The following is a 17,599-nucleotide window of genomic DNA, read 5'->3' as shown; positions in this document are numbered from 1 at the left end:
ATTTGAGGCATTTAATTTGCCATCAGTGTGATAATTGTATTTGTTAACAAAAGAAGAATAAGAAAAGCTAAGAATAAGGAGACAAGTTTTTAAAAGATGTCTTGGACGCTAATAATTCTTTAGGTTATATGATCTTGATTGAAAAAAAAACAATGTGAAAGTTTTAAGTGCAAATGACAGCACAGAAAGTCACTGCTTGGTTTTTATTATCATATTATAAAACTTAGAGTGATTATGCCTAGCTTATAAAATCAGTTCAGCAGTCAAGCATGAGGTCTTTCTTAGAAAAAATTGCTTTTGTTTGAGATTTGTTTTCTTTGTTATAGCAAAAATTCAGCCTGTCACAGGTAGAGGCATTCTCATCCTGATAATATAGATTTTCTACAGAAAAAATCCAACTCTGGGCTGTAAGTGAACAAACAGTGTCCTTGCTTGTGTCAGGAATGTGTCTGTCAGTACCCCTCTTAACATCTCTTGTGGTGATTTTGGTCTCTCAAAGTCCAGCCCAGCTTTGTTTTTCAGGTTTAGAGATAGGTAGTAGCAAATGCATTTGTATTCCTTGGAAATGCTAGAAACAATACTAAAGTTGCTTATATCTTAATAAAATTCTAGTTTCTGGATTTCAATGAAATTAGACCTGAATTTTGAAACGTTACCCTTATGCTGGTTTAGTCATGACTCAGTGAAGCACCTGCCTAGATTCTCATTCTTAAGACAGTGAGAACTGAACTGCCAGGAATATTTCTACTGAGTCTTACTGAAGTAATGTAATTTGGAGTGGACATTCACATGGTTGGGATTTACAGGATCAGGTCTTCTGCATGACTAGCTGCTGAGACCCAGAGTGCCCAGTGAAATGTTAAGATTTGTTTCATTGATCACATACATAAATTCTTTGTAAAAGTGTGGACTATTTATAAAGGAGAAAGAGATAATAATTTCAGGTAATGATGATGGTAATATTCTACCCAGTGCCTGCCTAGAACATTGGGTGATGTTTGTTTATTTAAAATAAGTGTACTATATTGAATTTTAAACCATATTTTTTACGCTTTATTTTTTTATATAGATTAATTGTTTTGACTAAATTGTATTTCATAAAATAGATCTGGTTGGTTTGGAGTTGATTTTTTTTTTGCTTGTTTCCCTGAAAACATTCATTGCACTCTGATTTTTTAATCTTTTATTTGCTGAGGAGCACAGCTCCCTAACACGCTGGAGAATTTTTTGATTGACTTGCAGACAGCTGGTCCCATTGCAATGTTGTTTAAAGTGATTAAAATTATTGCAGAGACATATTCCTTTAGAAAATGTTACAGATTTTGCTCTTGGGAGTATTTTGCATGTCTGCATTTTTTGGATGCTTTGAGGGGAAAAAAAATCTTTATGAAATAGAGTAAAGGCTATGCAACCATGTAACACTTATTTTTGGCTGACATTACCAGCTTTGTGGCCAAGGTACCCAGGTGGCTAATTAAAGCAGGGAATTTAATGAAACAGTGTGATTTTCTATAGCTATCAGAGATTAAAGCATTGGAGGCTAGACAACACACACTACTGTAAAATAAAATCTGAATGCTACTCACATATATGCAGAAACTTAGTGCTTAATATTTGTCTTAAAAAGTTGAACTGAAGGAATTAAATGTCCTGTAGTTAGGCTGTGAGATCAATTTGTGTGCTACTCCAGAAGAAGAAAAAGCCCCAAACGTGGTTCAAGTGTAGTCATTAGAGTTACATTCATACCAGCAGGAACTAAGTGCTGCTCCTGTTTTGCTGTTTAACTTCCTGCTGGCCCAGGCTCTGGGTCTCCACAGCACTGATGTCTGTTTGCTACAGAGGCATTTCACTTCAAAGATGAAATAGAATGAAAAGTGCATTTGAGGTAAGGGCATCTTGCTGTTTGCTCAGGAAGACTGATGGGCTCTAAGTCCTTTGGACTGGATGTCATAAGAGATAAAGCTAAAGGGCTCTTGGAGGATGTTTTGTCTTTTCCCGTGCTTGGATCTGTGATGCACGAAGTGAATCTAAATATTTAGCAGTCATAGAGGATGGTTCTTCAGCAGCAGAGAAGTCAGACCTGCTGCAGTCTGCTGACTCCAGCGCTGGCATTCTGAGGCCACTTTCCTCAAAAATTGTTGGATGCTGAGAAAAACAAAGGTGGTGCCATTGCTGTCATTTAGATACCTGATTTTAAGTCTAGTGCCCAGTTGAGGTGAAAATTGATCACTGTAGAACATTCTGTGTATTCAGAAAGATTATAAAAATTATCCCAAGTCAGAAAGATTCAGGAAGAGGTTGATTTTTATGGAGTCTCGTATCTAAGGAGAATGAATAGTCAGTTAAGAGCAATGTTAATCTAGGTAATCTAATTCAGTTAATCTAGGTATAATAAATTAATAAATTTAATGAGTAGTAAGGCAGCTTCTAAAAGAGTTCTATTACTTTATATTATCTTTTTCTCTTCTTTAGGAGTGAGAGAATGTCTAATGTACTAAAAGAATAAGATTTTATTTAGAATTTTTTCTTTTTCCTGGTGTTCATCTCTTCTTTATTAACTGCCAGTGTTATGAGTATCTTGTATTTATGTGGCACAGGGTGTTTGCTGGATACTGCATATCTTCATATCTCTGATGTTGAATTATCAAAAGAGTCAGGAGATGCCTAGGATATCATCCTTTAATTTATAATTCTGGAACACAACAGACCTAATTTCCTTCTTTATTTTTTTTTTTCAAATTATTTTACACTATTCAAGGTATGTTTATGTTCTAGCTCTCTTTCCAAGACAGTTTAGTTTCACTCTGTTATTTTCTGTTCCTAATGTAACAGCTGCTGACTGGCTTTAACCATAGGAACACAAACAAATGTAAATTTGTTATCTGAAAAACTGTCATTAATCCTACTTTTTAATGTTTGGCCAAGATTAAGCATCTGTGCAAAGACTTAGTCATCTATGCTACTTTTTTCATCTGCTTTGTTTCTTAAATGTTTATGAGCTCAGAACATCATTTCTTTAAGCTAAGTGTAGTGTTGGCACTATTTCAGCGTGCTGTGGGCTTGAGTGCTTCAGAACTGGTTTGTAGCCTGGCTTTCAAGTTCTGTGAAGTTTGTAAAATCACAAATGCAGCAGAGTGGTGGGTTTTAACTAGCTTGGGATGACTGTAATATCTGGCTCAGAGGTAAAAGAATTAACCTAAAAGAGAATAGATAAATAATAATAATAAAAAAATAATAAAATTAACATTAAAGAGAGTAGATGCCCAACTTCAAAATGAAGTATAACAATGTGGAGAATGAGAGAGCTGAGCATTTCATCTTCCTGCTCTGAGGCAATTATACTATCAGAAAATGCTGCATAAGCAGAAAATTATTAACTTGTGATAGGAGGAATTCTACTGAGCAGACCCCTGAAATGTACACTTCAGATTTATAAGATCAGTCTTAAGCAGTAGTCTTTATTTTATTTTGTCTGATGAATTTTGTGGTCTTAGAGCTTTAAATGCAAGCAGTGTAGCAGAACAAATTAATTCCACATGATAAAGAGTAATGTAGACATAACTGTGCATATCAGCATTGTTACTAGTAAGCTATGTGAATATTTTATTATATGTCCTCTGTGGTCCTGACATCTATTTTATACTGATTGGGTACTGTTCCCAAATATTTTTCTATTTCTCATGCATACTTTGTACTTAGCTTAATCCACTATTTAATTCAAAAGCATTTTAGAAGCAGTAGATCCACATGAAAACACACGAGAGCAAGCAAGTCAAAAATTCTACTGAACCAAGGATTGTATTTGATATTTGCTATTAAAAAAAAAAAAAAAAAGCTGGTGGGAAATATGTTTTTGTACTTATTTGCTGCATTGAACTCCCCCAGTACTTTTAATGCAGGCCTGAAGAAAAATCCTCAGCTGGGCTTTTTAACAGTAGCATTTTCTGTTCATTTCCATAGGTATGTAGCCAGTTGTGGCATAAAGAGAGTCTATGACAGAACTTTCTTTTATTTCCCTCTCTTCAAGATTTTGCCTATCACAGGCACCAGATGTTTTTCCTTTGCAGCTTTACCATGTTCTTCTTTTCAGTGTGGTATTAGAGAAGCTGAAATGGGAAGTTGTGTGAGGCATGGGTGATGAAAGAAGCAGCTAGCCTTGGCATAAAATGGAACTTCTTATAGAGATTAAATGCAAATGAATTTATCATTTACTCAACATGAGATTGGAAACCAATTTATATTTTAACAGCACAAAGCCATGTTGCACCACCAAAGTTTCTGCCAAATGGATTTATATATGAAGTTGTGGAAGTGGTTTTTTTCCAGTAGTCATTTTGGTTTTATGCTGAGTAAGTCTGTGCTAACAATTATGAGACAGACCCATGGCAGGGAACGGATTTTCACTTGGAGCTGCAAGCAAATTACCTATATCTGAACTAGTTGTCCACACTTTTTTTTTCCTGGGCAAGTTGATGGTACTTTTTTTTAAGTAATAATTGATTGGATTTTCTCTAATGTGCTGTACTTACAAACTTTTACATGAAGTGTCTTTTAAGAATTTTTAATACCATGGCACTTTTATTGATTTCAAATTAATTGTTAATTTTTGGTCATTAATAAATAGTGAAAAAAACCACTGGTATGACAAAGAAATCAGTGATAGAAGTAAATATTGAATGATCCAGTTTCTTTTGCATAATAAAAATCTGTGCAAGAAATGCACAGATTTTTCACTGCTTCTGATGTGGAAGCAAAGGAGGGATTTTTAATGATCCTTTTGGGCATTGAATAATATTCTCTTCATTTGCCACAAGAGGATTAGGGAGTAGATCTCATTAGGAATTTGCACGTGAATTTTATTTTTTATAGATAAAAGGGAGCAAATTCCTTCATGTTGAAGAAAGTCTGGAAAATAATATTTAAGAATTCAAGCAGGTAGGAAGTATTACTGCAAGGATATGTTTTCATTACCTGACAGACAAAATTATTTTGCCTTCTTTCTTAAAAAAGTGTATGCTAAGTCTCAGAAATGCTTCTGGTAACTTGATGAATGACATCTACAATAAAAGTTAATTAAAATTGAAACAATAACTCATTTTTATTAATACAATCTTAACAAAAGAGAACATGTAAGAGTGGCAAAGATGGTTTAATTTCCTTAGGAATGGCTCATAAATTGCTTTGTTGATTATCCTTTTTAGAAAGAGGTCCCATTATAAAAAATGACAGAAAGATTTTTGTCATGTACAAAGCTATTTGTAAAGTCATCCTTTATTCTTCATGGCATATTTATGACCTGACCTACTCCATCACACTTTAATCCCCCTAAACACTCATTTGTAGTCCAGATTTTAAAAAATATAATTTCACAATGTACATTAGTCTTCACCTTCACCTTCTGCTTCCTTTGAAATGAAGCACCTATTAAAATTGTTCCTGAATGCAGGGTGTGTAAGGATTGTTGGATCATCTCCCTCTTTCAACAATTTTTCTGCATAGAGTTCAAAATATGTATGTGTTTTTGTCAGGAAATTATAAAAAGGGGGAAATCTTGTCTGCCTAAATAATTTCTCTACCTCTCCATAATTGAAAGCTGTTTTGATATGCCACCTTGAAAAGAAGATGAAGTTTTATTGTTACAACTGATGCTTGGAAAACTTGTGTCTATTGGAGTATTGATGTCCTGTATTGTAGTCACAGGATTAATCTCTATTGCAAAAGAAGTGCTTGCAATCATTAACACTAATGTGTGTGTGTGTGCAATTCTTAGACATATGAAGGACCAAAACAAGAAGGTTGCCAATCTGAAGCACAATCAGCAATTGGAGAAAAAGAAGAATGCACAGTTGTTGGAAGAAGTTCGTAGGCGAGAGGACAATATGACTGACAACTCGCAACATTTACAAGTGAGTTTATTTTTCAATTTTTTTTAAACTGTCTAAGAAAATACACTTCAGTTCCAGTGTATGTGTTCCAGAGTGTGTAATGAATCTGTTCCCACAAAGAGCTGATGGTTCCTTCCTTTTCTGCCAGAGGATGCACTGCTCACCTCAGTTGTATCCATGAAATCTTTCCTCTTTAGAGTAAGGAAAGAACCAAAGAATTTGAGGACCTCTGCAAAGTTACTACATCAGCAACTGTTCTTTCTTACAGTTGGAAAGAAAAGGTTCAAGTATATAGCTTCAATGTTTCAGATAGACTTTGATCCTTATTCCTGGAGAATTTCTACAGTTTGTAAGTTACTGAGTTTGGTGGTTGAGAAATGAATGTTCTTAAACTGATCTGTTTAAGTGATACATAACATACCAGGGAACTTGTATTCAAGGCCACAAATTTGATGCTTGACTTAAGTATTCTCTGAGATCTGAGTGTGAAAAACCACGAAGAGAAGTGCTGATTTCTGTTGACAACATCAATGTCTCCATGCCCAGTGTTTATAGGCAATTTACAGTGCAAAATATCAATTTTGCCTTGATCTGGTTAATATAATGTGTTTCTGGAAAATTTCCAGTGGATGGAATTTGACCCTCTCATGCTTCATATGGTTGTATTTCTCATGTGTTCCTATATGCAAAATGGAAAAATTAACACCACATCTCTCTTTAGGCTTGTGTTGGTGAAGCTTTATGTCAGAATCAAGTTCAGGAAATGATACATTATTTATGCATCTGTGCAGTGTTATGTTTACTTTACAGCCTTGGTCATTACATACTGATTGCATCACCATGCATTCCAGTGCACAGGACAGAGCAATAAAAGCTTGTGAAGGATTTGGTCTGCCAATATGATATATCAAAATTAAATTTCAGCGTTGAGCAGCTACTTGTAATTATAGTGGTTCAGTAAAGAGAATAAATTAAACTTATTTTTCAGTATTTTGGAAATCTATTACAGTGGGGTGATGACTGGAGAACAGAAGCCATTCTCAGGATCCCTGATGTAACTGCTATACTTGGAGGTTTCTACTTGTGAGATGAGATTGGGTCTAGCAAATGGAGGTGGTGTGGCTGAATGGCTTGAATTTAGAAAGAAAATACCTGTTTGGTGTATAGTTCTTCTGTTCCATTCACTTCCTGTAAAGCATCTATACACTAGGAACAGTTTCTGGATATGAGTTAACCAAGAACAGGTATTTCTTGTTACTATGCCTTAAAATGTCAATATTTTTAAATTATGTCCTTCAGCATATTACTTTCAGTAATATATATATATTAGGTAATATATTACCTTCCCTGTAGCTGCAAGAACAGCAGGAGAAAGGGGGGACCTTGGTTGTCTGTGCTGCTGGATTGCTGGCAGGGATGATCCTGCCTTCTCTGCCATGCAGGCAATCAGCTGCTGTTATCAGTTTGCTGCTACAAACAGTTGTTGTATTTCCTCTGTCAAACACTTCCAATTTCCTTGCCTTATTTCTTCTCAAGCATTTCTTAACTGAAGTGGTTAAGTGCTGAAGAGTGCATGGAAGCTTGAGTTTCCCTGGGATTGTAAGATTTTGCAAGGTTTTGCTGCTCTACAAAAACAATGTAGTAAATCTTGCAAATAAAGTAAATGCTGGGACATTGAATAGTCATGTCACAGTGCAGGTGACATGACTGCACATTTATTCTGCTGCTGGGAAAGTATTTAAACTGGTACAGTTTGTTTTTTATGTGTAAGGTAATTTCAAATGCTAGGTGAGAGCATCAAGTCTTACATGAATCTGATAAGCTGGTGATTGACTTGTTGTATAGCCAAACAAATTCTAATCCTCCAGTCACTTAGCCTTGATAAAGAAAGGAAATTTTTTTCATAATTTAAGAACAATCTTTCCTCCTTCATGGAGTTTGCTTGTGTAAAAAAGTAACAGCAGTGATCTAAGGATTTAAATGAGGCAGCATTTTTGGGGAGACAAATGCTGTGACATACTTTGAAAAAAACTTTTCGGAGTATTATGCATCTGCTAATTAAAAACAGTATTAGCTGGTGCTTCAATAAATGTTCAATTAACATCTTAGTAAACCATAGGGACCTGACCACCTTTTCTTACTGCTCTTAATAACTTCTGTTTTTAGTGGAAACACTCTGCATTTATATGCATTTATAACACACTGTGTCTGCGGTGTACTTGTTACATTTGTGAATGATGTATTGAGCTGTTAGGGGAAAAGTGTATCCTAAAATTCTCTGGCCTGATGTAATGACTGTATTTGTTGGCTAGCTGTGATAAGCTGGCTGTTGGCTGGCTGTGATAAGCTCAGCTGAGAACTGAAGAGCAGTCAGACTGGTCAAATTACATTTACTGCAGCCAAGTCTCAGTCCCTTTTGCAGAAGTAGTGGAAAAGATGAAATAAGAAAGTGAGCAGGGTTGTCCATGGACCATCCAGGGGCTGCCCAGGGCAAACTGAGGTGATCAAGTGCCACCTTTTCTGTACAGCTCCCACAGGGCTGAAGCTGTACCCATCAGCTGTTTCTGATGGCTGTGCAGAGGTTCAGAAGGCTGGAGTTTCTTGGAAGCTTCAATAGTGTGTGCTTGTTCCTGGAGCTTGTAGCACCATGTGTATTGGTGTCAGGTAAAAACCTCTCAAAGCTGGTTCATGTGCCAGTGTCAGTGCTTGCAGGGCAAGTTTGAGTCTCTGTGGCCCCATCCCACAGCACTCCAGGGCCACTGCTGTGATGGAGAGTGCTCTGGGATGCCTGGGGAGGGAATTCACTTTCGTCTGCCTCAGCTATCACCTGTAATTGTGAGTGATGCTTCAGGTGTGGTTTTGAGGGGCTCTTTGGATCACTGTAAAATTGGAAACATCAGGAAGCCAGATTAATTCTTGGGAATGAAGAATAGTTATGAGGTTTTCTGTTTTTTTCCTAACACAAATCAAGGGCAGACCTGTGCAAATCTTGCCAGACATGATGGTCATATATTACACAAAGCATCACAGCAGGAGAGCTGGACCTTGAACACTTTATCATGAATTTCTTTGAGAATGGTGTATCTAACATGCTTTCATTTTTCTCTCTTTTTTTGGTCTGTCTTAAAAATGATAAGCCTTTTTGAGAAACACTGAGCTAAGAAATATACAGATACCATGTATAGATTTGTGCATAATTCTTCAAGTCTCTACAGGATCTTGAAACCTTAGATGTGAGACTTGTTTATTCCTTTAGATTAATTTTTTTTTTCTTGATTCTTGTGTGGAACATGTTTCTTCCAGGAACACTGGTACCTCAGTAGAATTGGGAAAGGAAACATTTGCATAACATTGAGAACTTAAGTGCATTTGGTTTTGATTCTGATTTTCAAATCTGCTGGAATAACAACAACAAAGTCTTTTTGTTTCTCTAGAGTAAGCAATGAGGGTGCAATAAGAGTATTCCCATGTGTCTCATGGCCTCAAAGGGAATTGAATATACACTGTTGTCTAATTATGCTTTTCATAGATGTAATATATCAATAAGTGATCTAAGTCTAGAAACGCTTACTTTTTTTTAAATTTTATGCAAACTGTCCAATACATATGTGTCACAAAAAAAGGTGCAGGGATGAACCTGAAAAAAAGCTTAATAAGTTTAATACCCTATTCTGCCCTGATCTGCAGCTTCTGGGTTTCCCCCCTTTCTTCCAGTTCATCTGCTGGCAAAGTTCTTGACTCTCCTTATGTTTTAAATGTTTGGGTAATTTGTCACAATTCTCTTTGAGGTAGCTTGGGTTTTCTTTGGCTGAAAATCCACATGTGGAAAAGAGATATTTCACTAACAAAGTTGTTTTTGAGTGAGACAATGTGTAGTTCTCATTGATTTCAAATATCATATACAGGCAGCTTGATCAATGGTTTATGCCTGCAGTACTGTAGAACAGATTGTGTACACATGTACATTTTCCAGGTGTAAATACCTCACTTTTTAAGCAGAGTTCAGCTTGTCAGTCATGCTTTTTCATGGGATATAGTGAGGCAAGGCAAGAGTTCCTGTTTTCCAATAGCTCTGTACTGGCTGGAAATTTAGTCTTAGGTAATGAATAAAGCATGATCAGGAGGAAGTCCTGTCAAAAGAGATAAAAAAAACTGGCTAGTTAATATTACTGCTTTCTGATTCTTGCCATGTGAATATCTGTGATGTCTTAATCACTGAAAATAGCTCCCAAGAGGTTTCACAGCTAGTCAGCATGAATCCTTAACCCTGCATTTCTTTATTTGTCACTGTGGGCTTTACCATATAATCCTCAATTCCATAATAGATCTAAAAATCCAAAATGTACCTAAGACATTGCGCATTGCTGTATGTTATTTCTGTGTCTTATAAAACAGCATGGCCTAAACAAGGGGTATATCAGACTTTACTATAAATTTGCTATGACTTCTCTTAATGTAGTGTATTTCCTACTGCATTGTCTCAAAAGCTTTGATACTATAATATAAATAAAAAAGAGGAAGCTAGGGAGTGAGATGAAGTCTTGCAAACAAAAATGAACAGAGCAGTGTAATCAGTTCAGAGACAGAGGAAGCAGTCCTGACTGCTATGCAGACAGGCATTAGTGTATGGAGCTGACACAAGGCAGGAGAGAATTCATTGCATAAACACACAGCTTTGTATTAGTACTGCTGAATTCATATGCAGTGACAAAACACAACCTTTTAAGAGGTTAAAATCGTGAGCTATTGTATTAAAGGTAAATTCTAATTTAAGCATCTGTCCTAAGGTGGACCAATACATTTCTGGACAGCTTTAATAATTCTCAGTGTTTAATAATTCTCAGGGTTCTGTATGTTTCTGTCTTTAAAAGGCTGGTAATTTTTGTGGGGGGCAGACAGAGGTAATATAGGGATTTTACCTGTTTACACCTCTCCTGTGATTTCTATGATGTGCCTGTGTGAATTGTGAGTTGTGGTCTACCTCTGATGTGTAGAGTTGCAGAATTTCTGGGTACCTCTCATTCTGTTGTGGGCAGAGGATGAGGGGAACAAGGTGACCTCTCTCGATTTTCCTTTCTTAATAATATGAGCAATCAGAACACACAGATGAGATATATTGTGGATACACTTTTGAAATATGTTCAGAGACAAGAGGGAGATGAGATATGAACTGCAATGCTTGTGAAGGTCTTCCTTCTCCCTAAGATTTCTGCTATCAGATATGAATATTTTAAATAAAAGTTGGTGGTTTTGTAAGCCTGCATAAGAGTCAGATGCACCAAGTCCTTCAGTCATTGTGTAAGGTGTTTGTTGGAGGCAGTTCAGTGGGAAATTCAGAAGGTGGGGTAAGCACCAGTGAGAACTAAGTTCTCCCTTAAAAGTACCCATGGCCTTGTTTGGGGAAAATGCAGAATAGAAATTAATTTTTATTATGGTTGTAATGAGTTAAAAACTTAATTTTACCAGAACTTTTCTATGATTAAAGCAGAAGTGTAATGATGCATCTGACATTTAAGATTCAAGACTGTGACCATCTTGTGTTACAGACATCCACTTTACTATTGCAGCCCATACAGAAATAATCTCGGCAACAATTTTATTTCCAAAGTTTCGCTCTAAATTTTTTGGTTTCTTTTTCTCAATGGGTTTATTTGTTCAAGCTGTTGCAAATACTGTTTAACAAGTGAGTTAATTTCAAGTGCAAGTAAGCAATTTTTGAAATATTTTTGGCTAAGTTCTCTCTATATAGTCTATTATGTTAATGAATGAGCATATGAAAAAATGAGAAAGTCAGTATTTTATGCCTGTTTTCTCTAACTTATCTACATGATTCACTTCATTTTAATGCCTTAAAACTGGCATTTGGTATTGTATGCTCTTATTTTATGTATGTTTTCAACTACAGTTTCTTTGGGGACTGTAACATTTTGTATTTGAGTGGTTAAACTGAAGTTTAGTCAATTTGTAAGAAAATTAATGTTCATGTTTTTATCAGTTAGCTTCACCCTTAGAAAGCAAGAGTTATGTACTAGAAAATGGGGAGGACTCAGCAAAGTGCACAATTGTGAGCAGTAGTGATATGTTCATGGGTACTTTGGCATTCTCTGTTTCCTCTAACTCTCTAATGCTTCTCTGTAGGTGGATTTTGCCAAGGTAGAGTGTAGGAGAAACTACAAGTTCAAAAATGTTCAGCCTTCAGCAAAATATGTAGCATATTGTAAACTTCACACAGTTCAGGGGACCTTTTTTTTCCTAGTAAATATCTAGGAAAAAGGCAGGAAGTGCATTTTCTTGACATGGTTGTTTTCAATGAGCTGATCATACATTTTTAATAGACATCTAACAAAAGTCTTTTCTGTACTCATTGATAATGAATCAATAAAAACCCCACAAGTGTAGTAGTGGAGACCAGGAGATAGGAAAAAAATCAGTAAAGCTGTGATGCTCTAGTGCAATGTATTAAAAAATTATTACCACATTAGGAATGTGTACTTACAAATCTCAGGATAATCCACTGAAACACATGTAAGACTATTCAAGACACTGCTAGTGTACTTATCTTCAGATTTCCAACATAATATAAATATAAATTCAGATTGTAAGCATGGATGGACATTTAGGAATTTTCTTTCCTTGGCCTGTGGAAGTTCCTTATGCTGTGGATAAATTCCATATGTGTTGCTGAAACGTGTGTTGAACTTCAGCCAGTAGTTTAAGATTATGTTGAAGAAAATATTTCTAAAAGGTTTCAGATGAAGAATGGTACTTGAGAATGTACAGAGGGCAGGAAGGTTGATTGGTAGGTCTGAGGATCAATACCAGAAGTGGGTTTTTTGGGGGGATTTACTTTGACATTTGTTTTCATTGTGCAGTGTAATCCCCAGAAGCGAAAACCACTCCTGTCATAAAATGTCCCTGTAGACAATAAGTGAAAATCTCACTTGCAGACCAATTTCTGCTAGAATCAGAGCCTCTTAACTTTTTTTTTTCTTTGTTATAATTGGTGAGTTGTCAGAAGTGGTGGATTGACAGAAGTCCTGCAGTGTTCTGTGCTGTGTTGGTCTAACCACATAGAATATGAAAAAAAATGTAGTTGGCAAAGCATTATCAGCAAAACTGTTCTATGCAGTTGTCATAACCTTTCTTTTGACTAGTGTGTTCCATTATACAAGTAAGTATAAAAGAACATAATTTTTATTCTTAGAAATATCACAATCTATTAATTTTGGGGTTTTATGCAAGCACATATAATTTTAATACACTTTTTGCATTATTACAAAGACTTGTGAGGTATCTCATATCAGACAGTCTGAATACTGACTTTTTCATCTTTCTCAGTTTCTACAGTTAAGTCAGTTTTTTCAGTATTGCCTATGTAATGTTAATTTCCTGGCTTTAGTTACCCAGGAATAAAACCTGGATTTCCTGATTCGCAGTTACTTAGAAATCTGTGAACTGCAACTATAGACAAGTACTTTATGTTTAAATTAAATCAGTTATTTCTACTATGTGCTTTATTATGTTTTCTTAGTTGAAAAGAGCATATATGGCAAAGCACTGAAAAAAACAAAACTGCAACAATAGGAAACAGAAAAAAATTTAATGTGATACAACTTTCTTTTCTCCCCCTCAATATGTAATAACTCACACATGCAGGACTCCTGTAGTCTCCAGGGGGCAATTGCATTCACATGCATCAAAAGAAATAGTTCAGTTAAACCAACTCTCCCTACCCAGCAATAATTACCACAGGTTTACACTGAGATATAGTTGCAAAAGGTTAGTCAGTAGGGCATCTGCAAATCAAGTTATATGTCAACTCTACATCAATAACCTCATTATATTAGATGTTAGTATTTCAGCACATGACTGTCCAATATAGCATTCCACATATAGCTCATTTTTAGCTTTTACATTGAGTTACAGCTCATCTAATATGTTACTAAATTATGTATTTAAACACTCTATATGACATAAATTATAATCAATGACAAAAGCAATGATTTAGATTGAAATTCTACAAAGTGAAATTGCAATAAAATGTCTGACCCTATTTGTGTAGCTGCTTTCAATATAAGATGAATATAGGATCTGTAACCCTGTAATATAAAAGAAGTGTAATGGCAATTAGTATTAGCCCAGATTTTCCAATTTAGGCATTGTTTAAAAATGTTACCTATAGATATATAGTGAAAGCTGTTTTTCTCTATATAAAGAAGCAAAAAAGGTAAATATGTTCTATTACCTAACCAATTACCTAACTTCTGTGCAAACTCCCTCCATATACTTCCTTATGTTTGTAGCCCACCACAAGCTATAACATTTTTGCTGAAAGCTTGATAGGCTGGATGAAAATATAAAAAGGTTTTCAAAAACCTTCTTGTGGTCTGCATCAAGCTCAGATTTCTACCTAGTTCCATAATTTGGTTTTGAATTTACCTGCCTAGTAACCAGTGAGAGCTGCTGCTGCTGTTTGTTACTCTTCACAGATAATTTTGAAGTCTGGTACTAATACACTTGGTCAGCAACAAAATTTCTGCTTGAGTAAGTCTAAGTAGAACTATTTTGGTTGGTTGTTAGTAAACCAATTTATATTTAACTCTCATTATGAGTATTCTGTAATAGCCTTATACATTATTATTTATAGACTCTCTTATGTACAGACTGGAAAGTGAAGGAAGGCAAAACACCTTCATATATAGTGGAAATTGGAAATTATTATTATTTATTGTGACCCCCTCTTTACTCTGAGAAGCTTTTTTGTGAGAGATGACAAACTGCTCTTTCAGTAGAGAAATCCAGGGCCAAATATGTTTGTGAGGTAAAAAAAAAAGATAAAAAAAAAAATTTGGTGTTAAATTAAGAACTTCCAAACTTCACAAAAATAGCTTTATTAATAGATCTCAGAGTATCTTGAAGAATAGACTTGTCAGTAATATATTGAATGAAACTGAGGCATAAGAAATAAAGGTTGTGTGCAAAGTGTCCCAGATGGGTGATGGAACAATTAAGGAGCACAGACTTTGTCGGTCCAATATTCCCTTTACTTGTCTGAACTGTTGACTCAGAATATTTTACTCATGACAGTAAAAATGTTGCTAATGAATTGTTACTGATTGAGGTACTTAGTGCAGGTGAAGTTGATACAGTTTTTAGTCCAGTGAGAGATCAAAAGTTTCTGTTTAGGCCATGAAAGACAAGGGAAACAACATATCATATTGGTTATTTTGTGATTTAGTAGTCTCTTGATTCTCAGAGGATGGTGAATAATATCTGCACATGAAGAAATAGAAGAGTACTGATACTTGCAGTTTAGAGGCAGCTGTCTTTTTAAGCAGAATTGTCAAGATAATCAGATAATTCAACAACAAACACTGCAGTGCAGCATATTAAATTTTATAGAAGGTTTTTCTTTCAAGTTACAGCTAGGGTCCTTAACAAGCATTTCTTTGATCCATTACGTCTGTTTATATTTTTCCATTTATCCTTTTCCATGGGAAAGTCTGTTTAGCTTTCTGCATCTGACAGAGATTCCTCTACAAACACCTTGGAGAAAGCTTGACAGATTTGGGATATTGTTGAATATCAATCTTTTCACTAAATAAATGTCTTAATACAATTAGAGCTTTTTTCCTATGACACCTTTAAAAATTATAAATAGGGAAAAAATTACCTTTTTTAAAAGTATTAGTCCAATGTAGATGAGCTAAAAAAAGGTGAACTTTGAATCTGAAAAGTCCCAACTATGCACAGAATACAGATTTTTCATATTTCCTTTTAATAATACATTTTTGGTTACTCTTTGTATTTCTATGACATTTTAGTGACATGAATTAGAAATGCTTTTTCTAGTTCATTTGTTCTTTAGTGGAGTTTTATTGAGCAATATTATTTGGCATTAGATAGTTATGTTTCTTTTCACAGTTGCATATTGGCATAATGAAAGAAGCATTTTACACCTCCTCTTTAGCTGTCACATACCTTTGTCATATTGAGAACGACCATAATTTAGCCATCTAGAAGTTCCTTCAGAGATAAAAGCCAGGTGTTTGTGATCCCCTCCTTCTCTTTGTTTTTTTAAACTTGAAAGGGACATTATAACAATGTGAATAGTGTGTCACATGAGTGCTACAGTCTCTTCATTTTGAAGAAAGAATTTTGTGTGTTCCTGCATATGGGGCGAATTCCTGGCTCTACAAAAGTTAATGCAATTTTTGCCACTGCCTTGTCAGACAAAGATTTCTCACATGAAGAAAAAACAATTAAAAAAACCCTTTACAGACAAAAAATAAACTTAAAAGGTCATTGAGAAAGCAGATCTCAAGTAAAAATGGAAACAGTCCATTGTCATTCATCATTTACATCTGATCTGTTGATGGGAATTGTAATTTGTGAGAAAGTCCTTCAGCTGTAAGGCTTGTCAAAATTGGCTTTTCTGTCTGGGTGTTCTTTTATAAGAACATTTGGCTGCCAAGTCCTAGCAAATATAATTATTTCTCCTAATACAGACATTAGAAAAGATTGCTCAGAGGTTGCTGTCTGGCTCTTGTGCTTTCAACATAGGCTTTGATCTTTTTTACACGATGGCTTTGTGAACCTTTTTCTTATGAAACTGATAAACACTAAAATAATTAGTGTCATAAGCAGGATAACTAGCAACTTGAACTCCTCTTTGGTGTCTTTTTTCTCAGTTTGAGGTAAGTGCAGCACAAGAATACTAGGAATCTATCAAATAAAACATCACCTAGTAGATTCCTGCATTGAAATCTTTGCTGTGAAGACATTAAATAGACACCTGGGTGAAGGTATCCTAGATCCGTTCTGCTAGATATGAATTATAAGCTATGATTAGCTGGCTAACATATGCTAACTTGGGTATTGCTGGTGCTCTAAGATGCTCTATTCCAATTTTCAACTGCAAATTGCATTCTTTTCTTATTTAATTGATTTCTGTCTGGTGAGCAGTGACAGGATGTGAGGGAATGGCCTGAAGTTGTGTCAGGGAAGGTTTAGGTTGGATATTAGAAAGAGGCTCTTGGCTGGGAGCTGAACAGGCTCCCCAGGGCAGTGGTCACAGCCCCAAGGCTGTCAGAGTTCAAGAAGTATTTGGACAGTGCTCTCAGGAACACACTGTGATTCTTGGGGATGGTCCTGTGCAGGGCCAGGATTGGACTCAGAGATTCTTTGGGTCCCTTCCAACTCAGCATATTTGGGATTGTGTGATGCTGTAATTGAAATGTGTATGAAGTACCTGTTAAATTAAAACCCAAATTATCCAGAGGACAGTCAAGTGAAATAATGTGTCATGCATCCTGAAAATGTTCCTTAAAAGGGAAAGTTTCATGTACTTGTTGTCCTGGATAATTCCACGAATTGTAATTTCCCTGTTCTTTGTACTATGGTGCTTTGAGAAGCCAGGACATGATAGCAGACCTGTGAAGATCTTTGAAGAACATTTATTTCTGCCCTTTCCCCGTGCAGAATTGCCCTGCAGCAGCACTCTCCTGGTCATACCAGGAGCAGCAGGGACTGTACACATGCTGGTGCTGGTGGCAGTGAGGAGGCTGCAGCTGGGCTATTATGTAGTATATTTGTTTTCCTTATCTTTTTCAATGAAGAGGTATTGGATTAGTATTGCTACATGAAAGTTCTGAGAAAGAAAGAAGTAGTTTTAATGGGTAGCCTAGAAATCTCCTTGGTGCACATGTATTAAA

At 35.7% G+C, this 17,599-nt stretch overlaps 1 protein-coding gene across 1 annotated transcript in view; it reads left to right on the top strand.

Moving 5' to 3' along the window:
- Positions 1 to 17,599, top strand: part of ERC2 (ELKS/RAB6-interacting/CAST family member 2) — a 402,854-nt gene that overhangs the window by 167,273 nt on the left and 217,982 nt on the right. Inside the window, exon 12 of the mRNA XM_084214527.1 lies at positions 5,771 to 5,906. Coding sequence (XP_084070653.1) covers positions 5,771 to 5,906 — 136 coding nt within the window. The remainder of the gene's footprint in view (positions 1 to 5,770; positions 5,907 to 17,599) is intronic.

The sequence above is a fragment of the Fringilla coelebs genome, assembly GCF_963513975.1.
Source record: "Fringilla coelebs genome assembly, chromosome: 13".
Lineage (NCBI taxonomy): Eukaryota > Metazoa > Chordata > Aves > Passeriformes > Fringillidae > Fringilla > Fringilla coelebs.
Note: the sequence above shows the minus strand (reverse complement) of the source record. Positions and strands in the feature narration are given on the sequence as shown.